The 27,209-nt window shown below is 46.8% G+C and overlaps 1 protein-coding gene across 1 annotated transcript in view; it reads right to left on the bottom strand.

Moving 5' to 3' along the window:
- Positions 1-27,209, bottom strand: part of SLC24A3 (solute carrier family 24 member 3) — a 435,205-nt gene that overhangs the window by 40,565 nt on the left and 367,431 nt on the right. Inside the window, exon 7 of the mRNA XM_055430518.2 lies at positions 5,190-5,264. Coding sequence (XP_055286493.2) covers positions 5,190-5,264 — 75 coding nt within the window. The remainder of the gene's footprint in view (positions 1-5,189; positions 5,265-27,209) is intronic.

Genomic DNA, 27,209 nt, shown 5'->3' on the forward strand with positions numbered 1-27,209 from the left:
TCTGGCTGCCACAGTCATTCCTGCTTTGCCGGGCCCTGAAATGGAACCGTGAGCATGAGGGTCTCAGGGTCTCCAAACTGGAGTGAGAGGCCAGGGGGGCCAGGCCACGGAGGCCAGGAGCCAGAGGACGGTCATCTCTGTGAGTGTCCAGTGTCCCTCCTCTCACAGACGGGAGAGAGATGATTTCTGGATCACTGAAGATGAGTCATCTTAATGAAAGACTCCCAGGGGAGGGAGGCTGATGTTCAGTCTCCGGGTAAAGAGGTGTTTCGTGTGCTTCTGGAGAGGTAGATGCAAGTTAGGTGCAGTAAAATCAGACTGTATGAGGCAGGTCTTGTTGGATGAAAAGCCCAAATTCTTTGCTGGGCTGATATAGTTGTGCATCTTCTTTTCTTGCTCTGAGAGACCTGAGCGGGGGGTGGCTACCTCACCTCCAGGAAATCCTTGGATTTCTAGAGCCTCGGTGTTACCATCTGTAAAATGGGACTCCTATTACAGCAGCTCGAGAGGTCATGAGTATTGAACTAGGGAACCTTCATTGTCAGGCCCAGTGCTGTACTTAGTCCTGTGAAGAATGGAGCCTGTGCTTGTTAAAAGGGTGAGAATGTGGGTATACTTCCCATGGAAGGGTTTGCTCTCTACATCCATGCTATCCAGATGATAGGCGCTAGCCACATGTGGCCACATGCACTGAAATTAATGAAATAAGGTTCGGTTCCATGGTCTCACTAGCTGGCTTTCAAAAGCTCAATGGCTCAATGGGAAAGGAATTTGAAAAAGAATAGATACATGTATATGTATAACTGAATCACTTTGCTATACACCTGAAACTGACACAACGTTGTAAATCAACTATATCCCAGCATAAAATAAAAATGAAAAAATAAAAAAAGAACTCAAAGGTTCACCTGCCTGGTGGCTACCATATGGGACAGTGCCCTCCAGGCTGTCTTTGGTGCGTGGGTCAGCTGACCTGTCTCTCTTTGTCCCCATGGAATCTTCTTCAGAGTTGGGGGCCGCACTGAGTGGGGGGAGCATTACCTCAGATAAGCTCTTTCTGCTGTGCCAGCACTTAGATTGCCCCTGGGGCCCCCCAACTGCCAATGGCCCATCTGGCCCTTCTCCAGGAGGGCAGCACCCCCCAGGATGGATTTGGGAACCCCGATAAGTTATCTGGAGCCTGTCTCATGGGGCTCGAGACGTTCCGCAGCTACCCCCACCCTAGCCAAGCTTCCCTTCTCCTGATGCTCAAAATCCCTGATCTTGAAGCAGAGATGAAGAGTAAAAATAAAGCATTCCTTTTAGGGCAGCTGTTAGATTGATGATGAAATGAATCATTTGCATTTATGTAAATTGCATGATTATGTAAATTACAGTAACATTTCAATAAAGGAAACTCTCTGGCCTGCTGGAATTTGGAGAAAGCAGACAAGGAGGCCAGAACTCCCACAGTCAGTTGGGGCTGGGTCCCTGGTGTGAGAGAGAGGCAGCCAGAGGGCCTGTGAGGGTCTGCAGACCCTCCTTCAGGTAGATGGGCGTATTATCAGGCATGGGACAGCACCCGGGACTCTTTCAGGACCTAAACAGTGACATTTCTCTTGCAGAGAGAGACTCAAGTCATGGGCCGAGCCTCCTGGGCCACATCTGGCTTCTCCAGGGCTGTGTGTCACTGTATAGTGTCCCTGGGACTAAAGGGGGAGCACCTGATGGGGCAGAAGAAGGGCACTGAGTGACTCACACTATATGCTTTAGAGGAGGGCAGGCTTAAAAGTCAGCAACATATAAACAAACCAGAAAACAGCAGAGAGCAAAGGGTAGGTGCATCCTAGATACCAAATTGAGTCCCTTGTCTCTAAGCTAACTGTTTGAAGCTCTGCTGGTTTCAGAACATCCCTGCTGTGTTTTTGCTTTTGGGGCCGGCCTATGCATCAGCCTCCAGGCCACCTGTCAAGCAGTCCAGGTAGTAGCACCCTATCAGCTCTCCCTGGCCCAGGGGCCCCAAGTCCGTCAGAGAAGTCGACTTTCCCAGTGCTTCAGATCCCCAGCCCTTACGGATTGTCCTCAGGGCTGCTCTGCCTGAGCAAGTGTATTTAGAAGCAGCAGCTGGTCCCTCTTTGTTGGGACTTGCCCTCCAGGTGAATGAGCTCTTCACTGTGGCACCTCGGAGGCCCATCTTCTGAACATTTCAGAACCGTAAAAAGGGGAGAGAGTAAAAAGAACAAACCCAAAGAATTTTATTATTTGGCTTGTTGGTAATTCTTTCTGGGTAGGAGGAGAGCTTCTAAGTACAGGACTTTTCAGTGCCCATTGCAGGGTCCAATGGAAAAGCTTTGTGTTATGCAAGGAACACCGCCCTCCCCTCCCCCCAAAAAAGTGATGATGTCACCATGACACCAGGGGAAACACAGAAGGAGGAGACTAGGAAACCTTGACAAAAAGATACAGCGTGTGGAGCAGAAGCCTGGGGCTGGTGCATGGACGGGGTCTGGGGACACAGAAACCACCTTTGCTAAGTGCTGCTGTTCGGGTATTAGACTGTTTTGCTCCTCATGGTGTAGTCTTGTGTGGAAAGGTCTTCAACAACAAACAGCTGTCAGAAATCCAGATCACCAAGCTGCCATGAAGCCTCCCTTTGGCGGCTCTCCAAGTGTATTGGAGATGACGCCTGCCCCGCAGCAGGTGAACGGCTGAGGAAATAGTATCCAACTGTCTTTGAGACTGAGTTTCTGCAAGTGCAGTGGGCGCTGCTGGCATCAGAATCACGATGGAAGATCCTGGTTGAACTGAAGTTTCCTGGGTCCAACCCCAGGTCCTACCGGATTAAAAACCTCTGGGTTGCATGTTTCCGGGAGGCACCCGGGGCATGTCAGTGCTGTTGAATTTGGAGAGACACCATTAAAGTCCAAAGAAGCAGGACCAAACCCCCAGGACTCAGATGTTCTCTTTTCCATATTTCCTAACAGTGGAGAAATGTAACTTTTCTCAAGATCATAGAAATCTAGGCTCGACGTCGGCTTGGTAAATACCCAGTCCAGGCTCTAGGTAACAGCACAGAATCACTTGCTATTAACTGTTGCCATCGGAGGGAACACAGAGCCGCCGGTTCCCCATGCCCAGCTGGCTCAGCTCTGATTCATCCACAATAGTGACTGCTTTGCTCGAAGACCCTGCTCACGTGAGCGTCACCCGCAGCCCAAGGAAGCAAAATTGCTTCACTTCTTCACATGTCATTAGCGACAATATATTTGTTCTGTCTCAAACACATCCAGATACACTTAACAGAAGACAGGTTATTTCACACACAGTTCTAGGAGGCGTCTATGTGAAAACAGAGTGAAGCTGATATCCGCAAGTCTACTGACAGGCATGGACATCACAGAGTCCTTGCTCCTTGGGTGGGGGTGGGTCTTGGACTTGGCTGTTCTGTCTCATTACCTTGTCTCTAGTGGGGGTGGGTGGGCATCTCTCTAGAATTCAACAAAGTGGAGAACTGCTTTCATTACCATCACCTCCAATACATCTCCTGAAAAAAATGACTTTCACAAATCATCCTAAAATACGTTGACAGCAGAAGAGCTAAGCGCATGTGATCTATCCCAGGTGGGACATTGCAGGACAGAGCTCCTGCAAAGCATGTTTCAGCAGTCTGGGCTGGGTGAACAGAGGCCTCTAGATCTGGGGTGATTTGAGCCTTTTCCACAGGTACAAGGAACGCAGAACTCATGAGTGTCCTCAAGTCTGCTGACTGGGAATTATACAGACGGAGTGTGTGTTCATCCCAATGCAGGCGTCTGAGCCCTACCCCTCCTTGGGGCTGGTCTCCACTCTCCTGATCATCTGTCACCCTTGGAATATGGGGGCTGTGGTTGTAAACCCAAGATCTTTGCTTCAGGATTTGCTATTGACTGAAATACCCACTTGATTCCTTGGGCAAAATCTTGTATTAAATGTCACTTTTGACTTATTTGCATGTGTGTATGTGTTGGTCACTAGTCGTGTCCAACTCTGTGACCCCATGGACTGTAGCCCGCCAGTCTCCTCTGTCTGTGGAATTCTCCAGGCAAGAACACTGGAGTGGGTTGCCATTCCCTTCTCCAGGGGATCTTCCCGACCCAAGGAGTGAAGCCTGGTCTCCTGCATTGCAGGCAGCTTCTTTACTGTCTGAGCCACCAGGGAAGCCCTTATTTGCATACAGATTTACAATGAAATACTATACAGGTAAGTAAATCCTTGAGCGGATCTATTCCTGTCTGGTAGGTGCAAAGGTTAAGACCTGGAGAGACTGATTCCTCTAAGGTCATGAGAGCGAGTGAGAGAAGGACCAGGAGTCAGATCTCCCACCCTCATCGGTGTTCTTTCTGCTTCGCCGCCCTTCTATTCCTGGATGGCTCAGCCTGGGTTTGTCCCCACAGGAGACCTGGAGCCACTGCTCATTTAAACAAAGGACCGGCATTTGCAGGTGTCCTTTGTAGAGACAGCATTTGCACAGCTCTGAGGACTGAGGGAGGTGGTGGGTAAGGGGTGGCTGGCTTGTTACATTACTCTGCAATGAGCTCTGTCAGTTCGGGCCAGAGATACAAAGAGCCTCAAGTAAGATGGGCTACAGGGGGCACACTGTGGAGATCTTTACAAAGTGAAAATCCACAGGGCAATGAAGCCAGTGCATATGGTGGGAACTGGGGGAAGATCTGTTTAATATCCTTCCCAGGCTAAGTGGCTAGGATGGGAGTGGGGGGCTGGAATACAGGAGGAGGTCCAGCCTTGGGGAAATCATTCTAAGTGTAGAGACACTTGGACCTGGGACATGAAGGTGTCTAGTAGAGACACCCACCACTGGGGACACAGTGTGGGGTGTCCCCATGAAGGCGGTAATGGCCACAGGGACTGTGGGACAGGCAGGATGAGGAAGGAAGGTCTATACCCGGGGACACTGAAGTGAGTTACAGCGGAGCCCGCAAGGAAGGTGAGAGCAAAGGGTCATGGGAATCCCAGGAAAGCAGCAGGGGATGCTCATGGAGCCAGGTGAACAGGGCCACCTCCTGTTCTGAGCACCGGAACCATCGGGCTGGGTTCTGGGTGACCAAAGCAGCTGCCTCTATGCACCTGTTCCACCTGGAGGAGTCCCAAGTTGCCCCAAGCTGAGAAGGGTGATCGGGAGAGAAGAGGCGAGGTACCCAGCACACACTTACCACGATGAGCGCGACCACGGACAGCGTGTAGTAAATGGAGTCCCTCAGCAGGCACCAGGAGGAGAGAGCCACGACCTGGGGGGAAGGGGCAGCAGGTGAGAAAAAGGACACGGACCATGCGAGGGACACAGCCTGGCTCCGGTGTTGCAGCCGGCGAAGACCCAGACATGCAACTCAGCGCTTCTCTCTCTGCCCGAGACCTAGTCCACCTGCCAGCCAACAGGAATTCACTGAAGGTCTTCAGGCATAGTAGTCTGGTCTCCTGAAAATCAGGTGCCAAGATGGGTTTGAACCTGCTCGGACTTCATTATGGGGAGATGCCCAGGAGAGAAGACAGGGAGGGAGCTGGGGAAGGGGGAGGGCTGTCCAGCTGTTACTCTGATCTGGCCCCCAAAGGAGAGGCAAGGCTGGGTTAGACAGACTATCTGAGGAAGGTTCTGCAAAACCATGTTGAAGTCTCCCAGGAATCCGCCAGCCTCGGTATCCCTGATGCCAAGGAGAGGGGAGGAGCCTCCTGACTTGCCGTCCCTGCCAACACTCTGCCTAGAGCTGGGCATGCCCTTCTGAAGGCCCCCAGCCTCTTCTGTCATCTTTGTGATATGCCTGGCCTTGTTGGCACTTGACCTCTGGCTTAATCAGAAGTTTTAAAAGATTGATTTGCCTATTGATGTGCAGAAAATGCTATCTTAGAGGTGGTGGCTCTGCTGAGACCAGTGGACATTTTGCTGGAGGCTAAGCAGCCTTGGCTTCCTGTGTGTGGACTTCCTGCAAAGGAGACCCCTGGTGCCCAAGGAGGGGAAGGGACGGGCAGGGCATCATGGGAGGAGGGGCCCTGTTCTGGAGGAGAGTCCTCTCCCCTGAGTAAGTCCTTCAAAGTCTTTCATGGAGGGAAATCTGGTATTTTCCATCTGTTTTGCAAAGTAGGTCCATTTTCGCAGACTTTTCGCAAAAGGAGCCTGAGAGAGTCCCAGGTCGGAGGTGCCTCCTGGGCTGTCATTCTCACTCCCTCCCACCTCCCTAGGAAAGTGTCAGCCACCCCATGGCCACAGGACTCATCTAACTACCTTTGCCTTTGCCTCATAAGTGGAGAAGGACACAGCAAATGCCACTCGGAGCTGCGATAAGAACAGGAACCAAAGACAACTGGAAAAGGGATACCAGGGACACCGCCTTTGGTGTCTCTTCCCTCCTGGATGACTGGGTCCAATTGTAAAGAAAAGATCAGGGCAAAGCCAAACCATAGAGGGTATTCTGGATTCAAATAACATGAAAGATAGGGCTTAAATAGAACTAAAAATGAATAACGAGGCCAGCCTCTTTCTGTTAACACAGTCTTCCACCACTGTAGGGACACTGAGTATTTTCTGTGCTAATTTTGCCTTGCTTGGTTTGGTATTTGCAGATCCAAGTTACAGATGAAGGGTTTGTCAAGAAAAGGACTTGTGCCACAAGAATCACTTTAGAACAAAGAGTCCTCTTCAGCCTTTTATCATCTCTCCTTGGACTGCTTACTCTCAGAGCCTGTGGCCACCACTCACCATCTATGGAAGAGGACAAATTGGACTAGATTGTTCCTGTTCCATCAGGTCATAAAAAAGTGGTGACTATTTTAAAATTTATTATAATTAAGCAAATGGACTTAAAACGCGTGGCAAGTATCAACTCTGAGTTTTCTTAAAAATCACTTGGATTTTTAGTTAAAGATAGGTGGACTGAACATCCCAGTACCACTGCTCTTTCTTGTTACAGGGTTAGCACAAAGGTAATTTTTTTTTTTTTTTTAAAACAAGACATGAACCTGGGAGAGAAAGAGACTGCAAGAATTGATCAGAGCAACACAATTTTGGAGGCTGGAAAGTGGAACAATTGAATAATCAAAGTCTTTCAGCTGGTAGTGCTCCAGGCTCTAGAAGTTTTGGGAAAGGTGGCCTGGAAACGGGATGACTGCAAGACTGTTGAAGAATTTCAGTTCAGTTCAGTTCAGTCACTCAGTCGTGTCTGACTCTTTGCGACCCCATGAATCACAGCACGCCAGGCCTCCCTATCCATCACCTAATACTATTACAACAGTGTTCATCAACTATCCTTCAATATAAAATAAAATTTTTTTTAAACTTCAAACTTCTTCCCTCACTTCAAATAGACCAGTGACTGTACATCCCCCACCTTATCTGAGACAGGAGACCTGGCATTTACAGAAGAGAAGTTTCAGAAACAGAGGAGAAGAAATGATTGAATAAATAATTAAAGAAAAGTTCTCAGAAGTTAAGGAGTTCCATTTTTCTGACACAAAGGACAAAAAGATGCACACCGAGGCATGTCATTGTGAATATTCTGAATACTGGAACCGTAAAAGAGTTCTAGAAGTCACAGGAGAGCGAAAAACAGGATTATATACAAATAATAATATTTTATTTCTCAGCCAGAGAGCTGAAAGCTAGAAGACAATGGAGGAGTGACTTTGAAATTAGAAAGGAAAACGATTTCAACCAGGAATTCTACACCTGACCAAATTGTTCATTAAGTGTGAGAGGAGAATAAAAATAAAAGCTTAATTATCTCAAAAAATTTACTTCCTACGTATCCTTTTCCAAGAAGCTACTAGAAGACTGCTCCACTAAAATCAGAGAGTAAAACGCTTGTTACATAGAATGTTGGCAAAATAAATCCTTACATCAAACAACAAAAATCTATTGTAATAAGAAAAGATCTCCAGAATGGTGGTGAAAGAAGATTCTAGAGAGATGGTAAGAGGAGATTCTAAAAGAAACTTTTGCAGCTGGTCAGAAGACACAGAAGAAATGACACCAGGAGGACAAAATCAATGGAATATCTTATAATTCTGAACCCACAGAAAGGAGAATGGAGAGCCATGGTGACAGAGCATTGAAACCTAAGCAAATGAACAAGAAAGACAATCATAAACCATGGGGAAAACACAGACTTGTGCAGGAAAGGAAGATGAATCATTACCTAGTACTGGCTGAGCTATAAACAGCGGTCACACAGTCATAATAAACGCAGTGTAGACTGCTGCCTAAGTAAATTAATGGTGTGTTTGGTGAGGATGGGGGGCTGGGCATTCCGGGTGAGCAGGGCTGAAAAAGACCTTAACCCTCCTCCTCCACACTGTAAAGCCTTGGAGAACACGTGAGACTGAAAGGGCAGGTCACTGCTATAGAAGCACGTGATCTGAAGGCACGCAGCGAGTATCCGGAACAACTGAACTAGTGGAAAGCAGTTGGCTCTAAAGGGTGGCAGGCTGGCCCCGGCGGGATAGGAGGGTGGCCGTCTTGCATGATAAGCCGCCTGGAACTGGTTGCCTCTCTGAGCTCTGTGTGTATAACTTTAAGGAAAACAAAAACTAAAATAAAAATGAGAACGTGTAATGCAAGTTATCCATTTAGATTTACTGCTCTAAGAAATACACATCCCATTAGGTCTAAATGTCAGATTTGCCTGGATACTGATCTACTGTATCTCTTTATAAACAGAATAGTTTTTAATGTATAGACCATCTCCACATTTCAGCTCTAGATTCAAAGCCTACAATTACCAAAACCAATTTTAAAATTTTATTTATTAAAAAAATGAAATAGCGCTGATTTACAGTGTTTCAGATATACAGTAAAGTGAGTCAGTTTTACATATATATATTCTTTTTCAGATTCCTTTTCGTTACAGGTTATTACAAGATATTGACTATAGTTCCCTGTGCTGCACAGCAGGCCCCTGTTAACCTGTTTCATACAAATAGTGTGTATATGTTAAACTCAAATTCCTAATTTATCCCTCCCCCACACCCTTTCCCCTTTGGTATCCTCAAGTTTGTTTTCTATGTCTGTGAGTCTATTTTGGTAAAACTGTTTTTTTTTTTTGTATAGAAGCAATGAACTGGAGGACAAGAAAGGAGTCAAACCAGAGAAGAATAATTCTCCACACTCTCGAGGGTATTAAGGCATCCTTGATTCTGCAGCATCTACAGTCAAAGCTGTGACCATGACCTGGCATCCTCTACTTTCCCTTTCTGTGACCACTACTCACCACAATAAGAAAGACTTATCTGACACTTCCTGCAAACACGAGGACCTGGAAAGTTTATTCAGTCCTACAGCAACCAGTAAGGTGGACGCTGTCACCCTCACTGGCTAGCAGTGTGGGGAGCAACTAGCAGTGGGATGAGGGCTGGGGTCTGAACCCAAACGCTTGGATCTCATGGTCCTGACCCCACATACTCTGCTACTGTGAGTAAACAGAGGCAGGGTGAAAGCAGACACCCACCTGTGACATCCCCCATGGAGGTCTTCTTTTCTCCATGACTTCAAGCCATTTGGCAGGGGCATTTGGTGAGAGACCAAAAAGCAGTGACCACAGCTTCCCAGGTGGCTCAGATGGTAAAGAATCTGCCCAGAGTGCGGGATACCTGGCTTCAATCCCTGGTCAGGAATATCCCCTAGAGGAAGAAATGGCTACCCACTCTAGTATTCTTGCCTGGAGAATTCCATGGACAGAGAGGGGCCTGGTGGGCTTACAGTACATAGGGGTGCAAAGAGTTGGACATGAATGAGCGTATTTCACACACTCACAGCTCAATATAAAAATACACTGCTTTAAAGAGAGCCCGAGCAAGAAATCAAGGCAGAAGGAATAACCACAGAGGCTGCAGACAGGGATATGGACATACTATGGACACATCCCAGGAGGGAAAGCGAAAACTCGGAAACTCTCCCATTCATGTAGTTTTTGTTTTCCTTCTTTTTTTTTTTTTAACACCAACACAGATCATTGTTTGGTGATGGAAGTGTTAGCTTTTCCATAGACATGGATACACTGATGTTTGGGTCCAAGCCACTCTCTCTGCTTCTCAATGGAGGGGCTTTTATCTCAAGACAGAGGCCAGCAACCATCTGACTTAGGCCCCGAATGCACCTCTGTGGGCACAGAGGGATCTGTCAGCACCTTTGCGTCAACATGGGAGGCTCTTTGGCATCTGCCGGCAGACAGCATCTTCTGGAGCACTCTGCAGAGTGAACACGGGTCCCCAGAGAGAGTCAGGAGTGAGTGATGCTGCCCTTGACCTCATTAATCAATAATACAGACAGCGAGAACTGTAAGAGGTCATCACTGGCAGACTCCTCTGTAAATTAAAGCCAGAGGCTCTGTTCTTCCCCTTTGGCTCTAGGAATCCCTCCCAGCTGGAATTGCATCTTGATATTTCTCTTCTATTTCTGGAGTGCATTTCGCACTTCTTCTATTGAATATGCAGCTTCAGTTTCCTTCTTATAATTTCATTTAATTTCAGAGTGGCATGAGGCGAAAAGAAAAAAAAAAAAACAATAAAACCCACACTTCTAAAACAGAGCAAAACACCTCCTCCTGTATTCAAATGCTGAGTGATCATTTGGAATTCTGATTCCTGCTAGGGAGTTAAAATTAATTGTTTATGACAGAACTATATATTTTCTGTGTATGGATTTGTATTGCAAATATATATATATCTATTGATATATATGGTGATACATGTACATCATACATGTGGATAGATGACATATATAATACAATTTAATATTTTTTCTTTGATGGAGAATGGGATTTGACATCGTGGACACATTTTAAAAAGAATGAATAACCTCAACTCATGAACACTTCGCCTTTTTAAAAACCCGTTTAAGCAGGCAGAATACCATAATAGTTACATGACATAAACATAAAACTGCTATCATTTCAGAGAAATGTTGTTATTTCACACAAATTTCATGGAAAAGGGATTTGAAAATCATGAGTCTTGTTCCAAGCTTTTGGGCTGACACAGTTCCCACAGCCAATTCTTATCTCAGGCAAGACAGCCATGAGATTTGGAGGAAGGCTGGGGTTCGAGGGTGGCCCTCAAACGGTCTGAGGGCATCCAGTGGTGCTGGGGGTCAGAGCAGGTGAGGGACAGGTCTTGACACTACTGTCTGTTCATTATTCAAGTGCCTGTTCAAAATGCTTCAGTCCTGGGAAAAGTCACCAAAATACAAATGGCTCCTGCTTTCTGGAAATTTTCTACTGAGATTGGACAGTCAGAGTCAGGCCATATAAAAAGACAATAATAAACTTCTGCAAAATACAATGAATGTCCTCTTATTAAGCTTTGCAAACAGGAACAGAAAGTGAGTTCATATTCTAAATTTTACATTTTTCTTAAGAAAACCCACTCTGAGTTCTAGTTTCATGTAAGGAAAACAAATGACAAGTGAAGAAGCTGCTCCTGGAGATAAATTTAAATAAAGACAGGCCACGTTGGGACCATGCAGGTATACAGCAATCTCCTGAAGGCTCCGCACTGACTAAACCGAACAACCACCAGGGACACTCTAATGATCCAAAGTGCCCAGGATGCAGAAGCACCTTTTCAGTCGTTTAGAACATTAGGTGCAGGAGCTCTTATGTTGGATGTAAATGTGGCCTGCGAGGCCTTCAAAACTTGGTAGCTCAGAGTGTTCTCGCATACATCAGAATTCTCGGGGAGATGGAGACACCTTAAGGAAGGACTGTGCGGGCTGGTGCTCTTGGAAACGGTGGGGGCGGTCTGTGCTCACTGCCAGGCATTGTCGCGCCAGCACTAGAGACTATGCGTTTGCCTATAAAAGAAGGGCATTTAGGGTAATTTCAAGTCATCAGATGTGTTTTCTTGGATTCACCCAGAATCAGAGCCCAGGGCAGGATTTGAGTGCATATACTTTATTTGGGAAGTGATTCTATGAAACACTGCGGGGAAAGTGAGGCAGGCAATGAAAAAATAAAGACACAGCAGGTGACCGGGGCAAGATCCCGGTGGGGCGAACCCTGGGGCAGGTGCTATCCTGGTCGGGTATGATCCTGGTGGGGCGAACCCTGGGGGCAGGTGCTATCCTGGTGGGGCAAGATCCGGTGGGGCGAACCCTGGGGGCAGGTGCTATCCTGGTGGGGAATGATCCCGGTGGGGTGCTACCCTGGGAGCAGGTGCTATCCTGGTGGGGTATGATCCTGGTGGGGCGCTACCCTGGGGGCAGGTGCTATCCTGGTGGGGCAAGATCCCGGTGGGGCGCTACCCTGGGGGCAGGTGCTATCCTGGTGGGGAATGATCCTGGTGGGGTGCTACCCTGGGAGCAGGTGCTATACTGGTGGGGTATGATCCTGGTGGGGCGCTACCCTGGGGGCAGGTGCTATCCTGGTGGGGCAAGATCCCGGTGGGGCGCTACCCTGGGGGCAGGTGCTAACCTGGTGGGGTATGATCCCGGTGGGGTGCTACCCTGGGGGCAGGTGCTATCCTGGTGGGGTATGATCCTGGTGGGGTGCTACCCTGGGGGCAGGTGCTATCCTGGTGGGGTATGATCCTGGTGGGGTGCTACCCTGGGGGCAGGTGCTAACCTGGTGGGGTATGATCCTGGTGGGGTGCTACCCTGGGGGCAGGTGCTATCCTGGTGGGGTATGATCCTGGTGGGGTGCTACCCTGGGGGCAGGTGCTATCCTGGTGGGGTATGACCCTGGTGGGGCGCTACCCTGGAGGCAGGTGCTATCCTGGTGGGGCAAGATCCCGGTGGGGCGTTACCCTGGGGGCAGGTGCTATCCTGGTGGGGCAAGATCCCGGTGGGGCGCTACCCTGGGGGCAGGTGCTATCCTGGTGGGGCACTACCCTGGGGGCAGGTGCTATCCTGGTGGGGTATGATCCTGGTGGGGCGCTACCCTGGGGGCAGGTGCTATCCTGGTCGGGGTGATCCTGGTGGGGCGCTATCCTGGGGGCAGGTGCTATCCTGGTCGGGTATGATCCTGGTGGGGCGCTACCTTGGGGGCAGGTGCTATCCTGGTGGGGTATGATCCTGGTGGGGCGCTACCCTGGGGGCAGGTGCTATCCTGGTCGGGGTGATCCTGGTGGAGCGCTATCCTGGGGGCAGGTGCTATCCTGGTCGGGTATGATCCTGGTGGGGTGCTCTGAGGGACCCTGGAGAACACGCCTCTTCCCTATCTCCTCCAAGGGGAGAGTGAGCTGGGGTATTTATCCACCTACTTCCACCGGTCACTGCTTGAGGGCTGAAACCAGAATGTTGATTCCCTGGCCAAGAAGAGCCCTCAGAGAGAAGAATGCAGGCTCTGGCACGGGGAAGTCAGGCCAGTGGAAACTCAAAAGGTGAGGATGAGGGGTCGTAGGAGGGGACACCTGCAGTGTCTGCTTTAACCCTACCCATGGATTTGCACAATGATCCGATAATCTGAGTAAGCATTCACACACACACACTTTTGTAAGCTCAAAAATACAACCCATTGTCTATACACATCACACACTTTTTATCCATTCATCTGCCAATTGACACTGAGGTTGCTTCCAAGTCCTGGCTATTGTAAATATTGTTGCAGTGAACATAGGGGTGCATGTGTCTTTTCAAATTATAGTTCTCTCGAGATATATACCCAGGAGTGAAGTATCACATGATATTGCTTATATGTGGAATCTAAAAATGTAACACAAATGAACTGACTTACAAGGCAGACATAGATCCACAGACATGAAAAACTGATTTAGGGTAACCAAAGGGGAAAGGGGAGGGAGGGATAAATTAGGATTTTTGGATTAACAGATACATTAACATATATAAAATAGATAACCAACAAGGACCTACTGTAGAGGACAGGGGACTAAGGTCAATATTCTGTAACAACCTACAAGGGAAAAAAACTTCTGGAAAAGAATAAATAGGTCCACCACTTCTCACCACAGTGAGAAGCCTGCACACCACAGCTAAGAGAAAGACCTTGCAGCAATGAAGCCCCAGCACAGCCAAAAATAAATAGTATAATTTTTAGAAAAGATGCTGGGAAACCACCCTTTTGTACAGTGTAGAACCAGGCCAGAAAATTCCTGCTCCCTTCCATGTTTTCCTACTTGATCTATTGAAAAGACAGTATAAAGAATTCTAAAGTACAGTGAATTTATTTATTTTTAAATTTATATTGTTTGGGTTAGGAGCCAGGTACACATCAGAGGCAAGAATTTCCTCATTTTATTAATTATGAAGCCTAAAAGGACAAAGTCTGGGAGTGAGTGATCATTTGCTCTCTTGCTGTAATGCATCCTCATGGGACTGGGGTCTCCAAAGTGCAGTGGGGCTTCTCTGCATTTGAAGGGTTTATGGCTGTTGCTGCTGCTGCTAAGTCGCTTCAGTCGTGTCTGACTCTGTGTGACCCCATAGACGGCAGCCTAACAGGCTCCTCCGCCCATGGGATTTTCCAGTCAAGAGTACTGGAGTGGGCTGCCATTGCCTTTTCTGGAAGTGTTGATGGAAAAGGAAGTTAATACATATCATGTGAGTTCAGAAATAAGACAGCTAAGATCATGTATGGGCTCAGCTGGTAAAGAATTCACCTGCAATGTGGGAGACCTGGGTTTGATCCCTGGGTTGGGAAGATTCCCTGAAGAGGGGGAAGCTACCCACTCCAGTATTCTGGCCTAGAGAATTCCATGAACTGTATAGTCCATGGGGTTTCCAAGAGTCAGACACGACTGAGTGATTTTCACTTCACTTCAAGACCGTGTATTTGAGTTGAAGCTTCTGGAAGTAAGAACCTGGCTACAGCGCATGATTGCGTTATTAACCATTAGTGTTTCTATTACATGATGCTTTCCATGCTGTCAGAAACCAGTAGTGGAAGCACGGTGGGGAAGATGTCCCATTTCCCTCTGGTCTCTCTGAAAATTAAAATTCTGAAACCAAAGAGGATGGTAAAACAGGAGGGCCGGCTCCTTTTCAGTCCACAGGGTTGGGTACGGACTTGGAAGAGTCTGTTTCACACCTGGAAGGAGCCATGTTTCTCTGCATCATCAAGTTACAGAGGAGAGGAAATGTATACAGTGTACTTCAAAGCGAAGAGGTCTACCCCCTGCTTGAAATGGAATGGGACTTGCATCATATCAGGAACTAACCTGACTTGTGACATCTCCAAAGAGAAGGAAGGTGGGTGGCCGCCCCTCCGTGGTAGGGCCAGATTGGAAAGAAAGCACTTGCCCCTCTAGGTGTGGAAGCAGGGTCACATTGTGATTTCAGGGGTGTGCAGTGACATTTTCATACTAACAAATACTGGCTGCTAGTCTCTGTGGCTCATGAGGCCCCAGTCGATCTGTCAGGCAACGTATTTTAAGTAACTTCTGTGACTCACGGTGGAGAGAACAGGTGACACCCATGAATCAATCCTGCAGCCACGGCAGACTGAACCCAAGAACCATTCTTTAATAGATGCTTAGCAGATCATTTCCCCTGCATTAAAGATCTTGAGGATTAAAATACGGTTTCCCATCTATTTCCCATGAAGTGATGGGACCAGATGCCATGATCTTTGTTTTCTGAATGTTGAGCTTCAAGCCAACCTTTTCACTCTCCTCTTTCACTTTCATCAAGAGGCTTCTGAGTTCCTCTTCACTTTCTGCCATAAGGGTGATGTCATCTGCATATCTGAGGTTATTGATATTTCTCCCAGCAATCTTGATTCTAGCTTGTGCTTCTTCCAGCCCAGCGTTCCTCATGATGTACTCTGCATATAAGTTAAATAAGCAGGGTGACAATATACAACCTTGACGTACTCCTTTTCCTATTTGGAACCAGTCTGTTGAAGCTCAACATTCAGAAAACAAATATCATGGCATCTCGTCCCATCACTTCATGGCAAATAGATGGGAAAACAGTGGAAACAGTGTCAGACTTTATTTTTTGGGGCTCCAAAATCACTGCAGATGCTGATTGCAGCCATGAAATTAAAAGATGCTTACTCCTTGGAAGGAAAGTTATGACCAACCTAGATAGTATATTAAAAAGTAGAGACATTACTTTGCCAACAAAGGTCTGTCTAGTCAAGGCTATTGTTTTTCCAGTGGTCATGTATGGATGTGAGAGTTGGACTGTGAAGAAAGCTGATCGCCGAAGAATTAATGCTTTTGAACTGTGGTGCTGGAGAAGACTCTTGAGAGTCCCTTGGACTGCAAGGAGATCCAACCAGTCCATTCTAAAGGAGATCAATCCTGGGTGTTCATTGGAAGGACTGATGCTAAAGCTGAAACTCCAATACTTTGGCCACCTCATGCGATGAGTTGACTCACTGGAAAAGACTCTGATGCTGGGAGGGATTGGGAGTAGGAGGAGAAGGGAATAACAGAGAATGAGATGGCTGGATGGCATCACCGACTCGATGGACATGAGTTTGAGTGAACTCCGGGAGTTGGTGATGGACAGGGAGGCCTGGCGTGCTGTGATTCATGGGGTCACAGAGTCGGACACAACTGAGCGACTGAACTGAACTGAACACCAAAATATACCCAGTCTTGATTTGCATTTAGCAGTGAAGCAGAGGCTGTGGCAGCCCCAGTCACACCTGCCAGTCAACAAAGCCCCTTCCCCAAAGAACTGGCAGCTTTTAGCCAAAATCGAGGGGAGAGGTTATCTATATATCTGCGTTAATTCCACTTTGTGGATGACCATGTAAAGGGGGAGTGCTTAGTGCCTTAGTGGTTCAGAGGCTCAGATGTGGAATCAAAGTGCAGCGTGGAAGGTATAACAGTAAGGATGTGGTGCTTATCTGGTTTGAAGAAAGCTGAGATGTGGGGAGGGAAGGGTGTGGGGGTCTCACCCCTTCTCCTGTACCTCCTCTCCATCTCCTACTCTGCCCACCCCCTGGCCTGCAGGCCTGAGCGTGGTCTCCCAGTCTCCCAGCCTCATCCTCCATGTGCGGTGTGGGAACAGGGGCCCGTGTTCCTCCAACTTTCAATTCTCCACCTGGAACGATCATTTTTACCTGCATCAGTACCTCAGCAGTGTGTTAAGGATCCACACAAAAACCTCGGAGATGCTAAGACTTTGTGGTGAGAGGAACATTGTGCGTGGAGGCATTAGGAACAGAATGGCTTTACCTGGAGCACCCTGTCTCACCCTCAGGAAAGAAAACGCCCCTCGGAAGATCTGGGGCCTTCAGGGACCCGATATAGTAAGTGTTTTCCAGGAGGTCATGGCCTGAGATGCAGCCCCTTCCTTAGCAGCCAACGTTTAAAAATTGGTTCTTATGAGCCAGATACTACACACCGCACTTCACCTGCCTTTTCCTTTCCAATCGTTTACTCTTCCCATTTTACAGATGAGTCAACTGAGGCTACATAACCTGCCCAAGGTTCACAGTTTGAAAGTGACTGAGCCATATTTTGACCAGGTCTGAATTCAAGAGCCCTCATGGTCACCCCTTTGCCAAGGTTACTCAGCTGATCATAAGAGTGACCTGAATCTGACAATGGATTCCCAAGCCCATATCAGACTTTTTCTTTTTTGCACTACACAGCTTGGGGGATGTTAATTCCCCAACCAGGGATTGAACACGGGCCCTGGCAATGGGGGCTCTAACCACTGGACCACCAGGAAAGCCCCCCCCACCCTTTTTTTTTTTTGCACACCAGACCTTTCGAATCAGAGCTGCACATTGGAATCTCTTGGAAGTGTTAGGAAACACTGATGCCCAGAGATGATGAGTTAGTAGATTCAGGTTCTGGCTGGGACGTTGGGATTTCTCAAAGCTTCCCAGGTGATCGCTAACATCTGGCAGGGTTTGAGACCACTGGCCCAGCCTGCAACCACCTGTTAGTCTGAGGGATGTCCAGATAATCAGAAATTAGAAACTGCCAACCATCCCTTGTCCCCCACAATGCAGAAGGAAACCCTGCTGGTGTGTACGAGATTTTGAGAAATAACAACAGATTTTACGTATTCCTTATGATCATTTCAGAGTCCACACACTAGCAGTGTTGCCATCCACCACTCTGCCTATAAAGTAGTTCTGTTTTAACATCTCTTTTAGATTTATAATAAAAATTTGCTTTGAAAGTCACATCAGCATAAAACAAGAAGTGTGCAATTGCTGGGTGTCACTTTTAGCTAGAGAGACTCAAAGGTGAGGGCTGGAATCCTCGGAAGGTTTGTTCAGTGGTGTGGTTGGTGACTGGTGCTGGCTGTCAGCTGGGTTCCCAGCTGGGGCTACGGGCATAACCTATAAACAGCAGCCTCATCTGTGTTGTGTGTGTCAAGATTCTGTTCCTTTTTATCGCTGATCATTATTCCCTTTGTTTATCCGTTCATCTGCTGAGGGGTGTTTGGGATGTTTTGAGGTCTGGTGACCAAAGCTGCTCTGACCACTTTGGCATGTCTTTTGATCCAGATGAGGATCTGGGAGGGCTGATGGGGTCACCGCTTCTGGCATTCCAAAAGAGCTGACATGGAAGCTGATTGAGAGGGCTGGGCCTGTGTTATCTGCATCCACATTGAAAAGCCCTTCATTTCCTCCTTAGAGGGACAAGGGTCTCCCCAGCAGAATTCTGGTGCAGCCCGGCAGCTGGGATCTGTCAAAGGAAGACTGACTTTCCCCCTTTTCCTACAAACGCCACGACTCTAGATCCCAGGAGTCAGAGGGCACAAGCCAACCAAAGCAAGAGTGGTCTACAGAGACTTCCCTGGTGGTCCAGTGACTGAGACTCAGTGCTCCCAATGCAGGGGGCCTGGGTTTGACCCCTGGCCAGGGAACTAGATCCTGCATGCTGCAACGAAGATCCCATTTGCCACAACTAAGACCAAATAAATAAATAAATACTAAACTAACTAAATAAATAAATGTTAAATTAAAAAACAGTGGTCTATGAAAACCAAAGCCAGGCAGCACTGCTGTACTGAAGAAGGTGAGACAGGCATGCTTGATAACAAGCATTTCAAGGAGATAAGCAGCCTCTTTGTGCAGCAGATAAATTCCACCCATGTGGAGAAAACAACTCAACAGGCATCGCTTTCGACCGGCAACGTCTCAGCACTCAGGCCTGGCCACGCGTCTAAAAGATAATCGCTAACTGGGGAACTCCAAAGGAGCATTTGTTCCTCTTCTAAACATATGAACTATTTCATGGCAGATATAGATAGGGGTAGGAGGGAGTACTGGCTAACTTCCTCAAAAGAGAAGAGCAGCGGCAGTGGCCTTTTATTGAATATTTACATGTGCCAGGCACCAAACAAATGACTTTTCTCTACAGGCTTTAGTTCATTTCATTCCTGCACAGGGTGGATGCTGGGGGCTTGATTATGTCCCTCTCAGATTCATATTTTTTGTAGACCTAACTCCCAGGACCTCAGGACCTGGGGCATTTGAAGAAGTGATTCAGTTAAAAAGAGGTTCCTAGGGTGGGCTGTGGAGAAGGCAGTGGCACCCAACTCCAGTATTCTTGCCTGGAAAATCCCATGGACGGAGGAGCCTGGTGGGCTGCAGTCCCTGGGGTCGCTAAGAGTCGGACACAACTGAGCAACTTCACTTTCACTTTCATGCATTGAAGGAAATGGCAACCCACTCCAGTGTCCTTGCCTGGAGAATCCCAGGGATGGGGGAGCCTGGTGGGCTGCCGTCTATGGGGTTGCACAGAGTTGGACACGACTGAAGTGACTTAGCAGCAACAGCAGCAGCAGCAGGGTGGGCTCTAAGCCAAATTGACTAGAGTCTTATAAGAAGAGGAAGTGAAAGTCGCTTAGTCGTGTCCGACTCTTTTCGACCCTATGAACTTTAGCCTGCCAGGTTCCTCTGTCCATGGGATTCTCCAGGCAAGAATACTGGAGTGGGTTGCCATTTCCTTCTCCAGGGGATCTTCCCAATCTGACCCAGGGATCGAACTCCCGGGTCTCCTGCATTGCAGGCAGATTCTTTACTGGAAGTGGTATCATCTTGACCCAAATTATACAGAGGGAGGAGGACCACGTGAAGACACAGGAGCAAAACGGCCACCAGCAGAGAAGAGAGACCTCAGAATAGACAAATCCTGCCAACACCTGCATCTCAGACTTCTGGTTTCCAGAAGTGTATGAAGATAAATTTCTGTTGTCTAAGCCCTGTCGTGAGTTATGCTCTGTCAAGACAGCCCTGGCTGACTCATGCAGGGCTACGAAAGGTCTCCCTTTTACAGATGTGAAAAACCGAGGGTCTCAGTCACCCGCTAAGCTTGTGTGCCCAGTAGTGGAGCCGGCTGACTGTTTCCAAAGCCCAGGCTTGCAAGCATTATAGAAAAGACCGTTTTGCCTCAAGTGAAAAAATAAGAGGGAAGGCAGGTCCCTACCTTGTGGAGCTTACAATTCACCGTGAAGACAAACTCCTGTGTGGCAGGCAGAGAATCAGAGGGAGGCGTAGGAGACGTGTTGACAGAAACAAGGGGCTGGAGTGACACAAAGAAGGGGCCCTGAGCCAAGGAATGCCAGTGCCTCCAGAAGCCAAACAAGAGGATGAATCGGATTCTATTCTGTAGCTTCCAGAAGAAACACAGCCCTACTGATGCTCTAGCTTTAGACTTCTGACCTCCAGAACTCTCAGAAAATCAACTTGCGCTGTTTGAAGCTGTAAGTTTGTGGAAGTTTTGATAGTGTTGGTAGGAAATGAGTATACCTGTCCTAGTGTGAACCTCAATGGCAACCTCGATGCGCCAGGTGCCCAGAGGGGCTGAAACTCAACCGATTCCATACCCAGCACGTTCAAATCAGAGTGTGGTTCAAATTCTTTTCCTGATATATAAACATTCTGCTTTCCTTAGGTCAGTGGCACCCCACAGCCCTACATCCAAGGCGGTGCCTGCGGAGTGGGTGTCTAATGAACCTGTCTCAGCTTCCATCTCTCCCAACAATCCTGGGCAGGTCGTGGTCCATCCCATTTTACAGAGAGGCAAACAGGGGCTAGAACAGCAGAGGGACTTCCCAAGGCCCACAGCTGGAGGTGGCAGACTCAGGTCCGTTATTTGCCAGAGTCTGAATCCCACATTGCTTGCATTTTTTTATACTCTGTTTTTGGGGTAATATATATGACATAAGACTTACCATCTTCACAGTTTTTAAGTGTATGGTTCAGTGGCATTAGTGAATAATGTGGTCGTTACCAGGATGTTAGTATTGTCATTTGAAGGCTACAAACAATAATTTTGAATCATAGGGCACATTCTTTGAGAATGGCACTTAAAATGATTACTTAGTGTTTGGTTCCACTTGGGTAAGTCAAATCTTTAACACTTTGAATCCTAGCTATTAAACAAATGAATGGAATTAGTGAATTTTGTAAATGAATAGACTCTTTATCAATTTAAAGTTATTGAAATGGTAAAAAAAAAAAATGTTGTTGTGCAACCCTCACCACCATCCATTTTCAGAACTTTTTTCATCTTTGCAAACTTAATCTCTGTATCCATTAAACACTAACTCCTCATTCCCTCCCCCAGTTCCTAGCAATCACCCTTCCACCTTCTCTGCGTGAATCTGACCACTCCGAGTACTTGAGATAAGTGGGATCATCCAAAGTCTACCCCTTTCTGTCTGGCTTATTTCACTGAGCACAAAGTCCTCCAGGCTCAGCCATGTTCACGCTTTTAACTCTTGCATGATTTCCTGTAGATGCACAGAGAATCCTCAACATGGCTGAGGCTGGGGGCTGTGTGGGTCATCTCAGCACCCACAGCCCAGATTTACAGAAACTCGGCACATATTTCTGGTCCTCAAGAATGCTGTACCACTGAATTCTGAGGCCAAAGTGTGGTCACACAGTCCCTGCATTGCCCACAGAGAGGCTTACTAATTATAACAGAATGAAAGATAATTGCAAAATCCTTCTTTAAGCCCATAATTTCAACCTACCCTCCCTCTCCACAAACCCCACTAACGTGAAAGTACACAACATGAAGCTTCTACCACATTTATTTCCTCTGCTCTTCCTGATTATCAAGATGGGGCAGAAGGAGAGGCAAGAGGCCTTCAGTTCAGTTCAGTTCAGTCGCTCAGTCGTGTCCGACTCTCTGCGACCCCATGAATTACAGCACGCCAGGCCTCCCTGTCCATCACCAACTCCCGGAGTACACTCAAACTCATGTCCACAGAGTCGGTGATGCCATCCAGCCATCTCATTCTCCGTCGTCCCCTTCTCCTCCCGCCCCCAACCTTTCCCAGCATCAGAGTCTTTTCCAGTGAGTCAACTCGTCGCATGAGGTGGCCAAAGTATTGGAGTTTCAGCTTTAGCATCAGTCCCTCCAATGAAAATCCACGATTGATCTCCCTTAGAATGGACTGGTTGGATCTCCTTGCAGTATAAGGGACTCTCAAGAGTCTTCTCCAACACCACAGTTCAAAAGCATCGATTCTTCGGCAATCAGCTTTCTTCACAGTCCAACTCTCACATCCATACATGACCACGGGAAAAACCATAGCCTTGACTAGACGGACCTTGGTTGGCAAAGTAATGTCTCTGCTTTTTAATATACTATCAAGGTTGGTCATAACTTTCCTTCCAAGGAGTAAGCGTCTTTTAATTTCCTGGCTGCAATCAGCATCTGCAGTGATTTTGGAGCCCAAAAAATAAAGTCTGACACTGTCTCCACTGTTTTTCCATCTATTTCCCATGAAGTGATGGGACCAGATGCCATGATCTTTGTTTTCTGAATGTTGAGCTTCAAGCCAACCTTTTCAGTCTCCTCTTTCACTTTCATCAAGAGGCTTTTGAGTTCCTCTTCACTTTCTGCCATAAGGGTGGTGTCATCTGCATATCTGAGGTTATTGATATTTCTCCCAGCAGTCTTGATTCCAACTTGTGCTTCTTCCATCCCAGCGTTCCTCATGATGTACTCTTCATGTAAGTTAAATTAGGACTCTATAAAACTGAACTTGCAGTTTAGAAAGAGAAGAGTTGCTGTATCCTGGCTTATTCGAAACATTCCTGCTGTGAATCTTTCCATTCGGTTCCTTTATTCCTCCGCTATAGAATTTCTGTTTGATTCTTTTTAATATTTATCTCTCTTTGTTGATATTCTCCTTTTGTTCATACCATGTTTACTGGATTTCATCTAGCTATCTGTTTTCTCTCTCAGTCCACTCAGCCAGCATCTTCGTGATAGTTATCTGGAATCTTCCATCAGACAGTCCATAGGTCTCCCTTCCTTTAGGGTCATGTTCTGGAGATTTATTTTAGTTCTATGATTTGACCATGTTTCTATGTTTCTGTGTATGCCTTTTGATCTGCTGTTGCGATTTGAGCATCTGAAGAAAAGACACTTTTCTCAGGCTTTACAGATTGTTCTTATACAGGGGATAATGGCGTCCAATCAGCCCAGTTAGCGAGTCTATAGATTTCTCAGACTCTTCCTGGGGTCACGTCTTCTTTAGGCTCCCATGTGTAATAATTTCCCAGCTGAGGAAATGCGCTGTTTCTACTCATGAGCGCCCCTTTGTGTCTCTTTGTGATACTGCTGTCTCAGAGCGCCAGCTCTGGCAAGTCAAGGGGAGGGGGGTTCACCTTCCTTCTCAGTGGCCCCCAGGCACCCAAGGTTGCTACTGCTTTCCCTGCTAGTGATCAGAGTCAGGCAAGACAGAAACCAATCCCCTGCGCAGCACGCCAGGAAACCAGAACGCTGGACAGGCGTTCCATCTTTCTCTTCCCTCCAGGGGGAGAGGCAGCCAGAAGGGGAGTTTTCTCCTGATTAGGTTGCACTCTGCTGGGAGGGGATGGAGCATGACAGGTAAATGCGACGGACTTTCCCACTTGCCCCAGGGCACCATTTTTGGCATTGCACTCACCTAGGATGCTGTGACCTCTCAACTGGAGTTTGAAGTTCTCACACAGGCAATGTATGATTCATACACCTGGTCCATATTATTGTTGTCAAATCGGTGTCTCGGTGGGGCAAGGAGTGCCTGGGGTTTCTATTCCAGCAACTTGCTGCTGTTATTCTGATGGTCTCTCTCTACTCATCAGTGATATGAACATGTTTGTAGCTATTTCCTGAAGGTATCTGTTCAACTTGGCAGCCGATGAAAATTTCCTTTAAAGTTACTTCACATTTGCTTCTACTTGTGTGAATCCACGTCTCCTTATGAAATCCTGTCACTTATCATTACCCAATGTTTATACTTGTTCAGAGAATGTGACAGTTAAATACCTCACAAATCACTCAACTGAACATTCTTCCCACTTGAAGGTACCATGGGGTTCCATTAGCTGCTAATTTAGTGGAACAATTAAAATAATATGGGCCAGGAATGGTTTAGTCTTCTCTTCCTTGCATCTTACAATGTGTCATTCCTTTATCTGTTTTTAAGGAAATTTATTTGGCTCTGCTGGGTGTTAGATGTGGCACGTGGGATCCTCAGTTGTGGCATGTAGGGCCCAGCTCCCTTACCAGCGTAAACAACTTTTTGGGCAACCCCACACATTATTTCCTTTGGAATCAGAACCCAGGAGTATAAGACCAAAAAATAATCACTTCCTCTTGACATAAGTTGCCCTGGTACCCTAAAGATAGATTTGGTTCTGTTCAATTAAACACCCTTTTTTGGGTCACTTGCTATAAACCAAGTACAAAAGTGGATGGTTTTGAGAAAAATATTGCAATTTCTGACTTAAAATCTATGTATAACTCATGTCACAGCTTTGCCATCAGGAAAAGTGATGTAAATAATACTCTTGCTCTTCTTTAATCTCTTCCTAGAACTTAGGAAAGGTGCTTAACTGTTCTGAGCCTCAGTTTCTTCAGCAGAAACTTATTAACAACCCTCCTCTTTAAGGACATGAGGATGAACAGGGTAACATCAAGTCTTACTGCAGTGCTTGGATGTAGCTGGTACTCAAGAAACATGAACTTACCTTTCATTTTGAATTTTGATGGGTTTTTATTGGACTAAGGGGCTTCCCAGGTGGTGTTAGTGGTATAGAACCCACCTGCCGATGCAGGAGACGTAAGAGTTGCAGGTTCAATCCCTGGTTGAGAAAGATCCCCTGGAGGAGGAAATGGTAACCCACACCAGTATTCTTGCCTGGAAAATTCCATGGACAGAGGAGCCTGGAGGGCTACAGTCTGTGGGGTCACACAGAGTCAGACATGACTAAGTGATTAAGCACAAGGGACTAAGTTGAAATACTTTATAAATCCAAGCAGTATTAAAAACTATAACTGTTACTGAAACAAATTCACCAACAGCCTACAAAGCTACGGTAGACCAAAGTGATTGAAAGTGGACAAACTCTCCCCACAGTAACTATCCCCACAGATAAATGAGAAGAAAAATAGAATTCAACAAACATGGAGAAAGGGGAATCCAAAAGAAATTTGAACCAGATGAAGAAATTAAAAATATGTGAAGTAGGAGAGTGTTGTATTAAAACTCAGTGGGATGAAATGGAAAACTGGGACTCCATGGAAAAGATATATATTTTAAGGAGTTACTATTTGTATTCACTTGTGGCCAACTGTTCTTGAACGAATACACTCCTGTGGGAATAAAGGATAAAATATATGTTTGTAGTCACTTTGCCTCCTAGAAAAAATGAAAGTGTAATAACTTGTGGTTTAGTGTTATGGTTACAGCTGCTGTTGACAGCTGTTTTGAACAGCTGCAACTCTATCCCTTAGAAAAGACCTGACAGGTGGTACTGGCTAGGGCTGGACTTTCACAGAGATGGTCTTGGATCAGACCCAGAGAACTGTTGCTGGTGAGATGTTGGCTTAATAATGACTAGCTGCTATTATAGTATATTATATAATGTCAAATGCTTTGGGATTTTTGCTTCTGTCTCACCAAGTAAGACAGGGCATGCAGTGATGCCCCCACTGCCCAGGGAGAAACTACGGAAACAGACACGTCCTCCTCTGAATTCTACTCGCACTAGTACTTCTAGTCCCTCAACTTGACTATATATGGTAAATTTTAGGTGAGGACCAAGCCTTATATTTTAATTTCCCATCATGGGATATATATATATTTTGGGTCTATCTGGTAAACTGCAAACATGACCCAAGATCAAAAAGTTCTTTCCATCAAGAGGTGCAATCTATTCTCTCCTCCACCCCCAACCTGGGCTGACTTGTTTTGGGCCATAGGATGCAGCAGAAGTTCTGGGGTACCAGCTCCAAACCTAGGTGTCCAGAGACCTCGAGCTTAGCTCTCAGTGGGAACCCTTCCACCAGCACGTGATCCAGCCTGCTGGAGAATATGAGATGCAGCCTTCCCAGCCTGAGATACTAAACAAACCCAGCCAAGAGCAGCCCAGACCAGAAGGATCATCTCACTGAGCTGAGCTCTAATCGCTGACCCACAGAATTTTGAGCCATGTACAGTGGTTGTTGTTTCAAGCCATTAACTTTTTGTATAGTTTGTTACACAGCCATCGAGAACAGATACTATCCAGAACTCACCCACTTGAATCAGGATTCAACCTAACGATGACCCTTACTAACCTAACTCAGGATTCAGTGAGTATGTGCTCACTTCCTCTTTCCAAAATCTGGATGGTCTAGCACCATGTCTCAGACTGAATTCTTGGCCCTGATTCTCCATTCTGGACCCACACTCTATTTCACATACCTTTGTAGTTCTTCCTATGAAAGGTAGAATGAACTTTCCAAGTCCTTTGGACACTGGAATGAGAGCAGAAAGTGATGGTTCACCAGTTCTGAGCTTAGAATTCTGGCATATTTTCTTACCCTATTTATTGCACTTCTGCCATCACCATGAGAATACCTTCCTGTGAGTAGCTGCTGCTGCTGTCTCAATCTTGGCCCCAGAATGAACAGATATGTAGGAAATAAATGCCTATTATTGCATACAATTGAGGTTTATGGACTGCTTACTACACAGCAATAGCTGACTCCAACACATAGCTTCACTTTGACAGAGCAAACATATTTGAACTTCCTTCTCAGATAAGTGAGGCAGCATTCGAGGCCTGGATTCCAGGATTCTGGGCCCATGGCCTGCACAGTAATCACCGAGTTTAGAAAAATGGCTCTTCAGCAGCTAAGACAAGATCAAACTGCAGAGTCCTATTAAAGCATCAGAGAGAGAGGATGGGTGGAAAGGCAGATGCCAGATAAAAAAGCCTCAAAACAAGAGGTGGCGGTGTCTAGCCAAGGAAGGTAAATTCCTTCATGGCTATTGAGGGAATGAAGGGGAAAGGGATGGTTCGGGAGTCTGGGATGGACATGTA

Source organism: Moschus berezovskii, chromosome 15 (assembly GCF_049115385.1).
Source record: "Moschus berezovskii isolate FMDL1 chromosome 15, NW_MosBer_1.0, whole genome shotgun sequence".
NCBI classification, from domain to species: Eukaryota; Metazoa; Chordata; class Mammalia; order Artiodactyla; family Moschidae; genus Moschus; species Moschus berezovskii.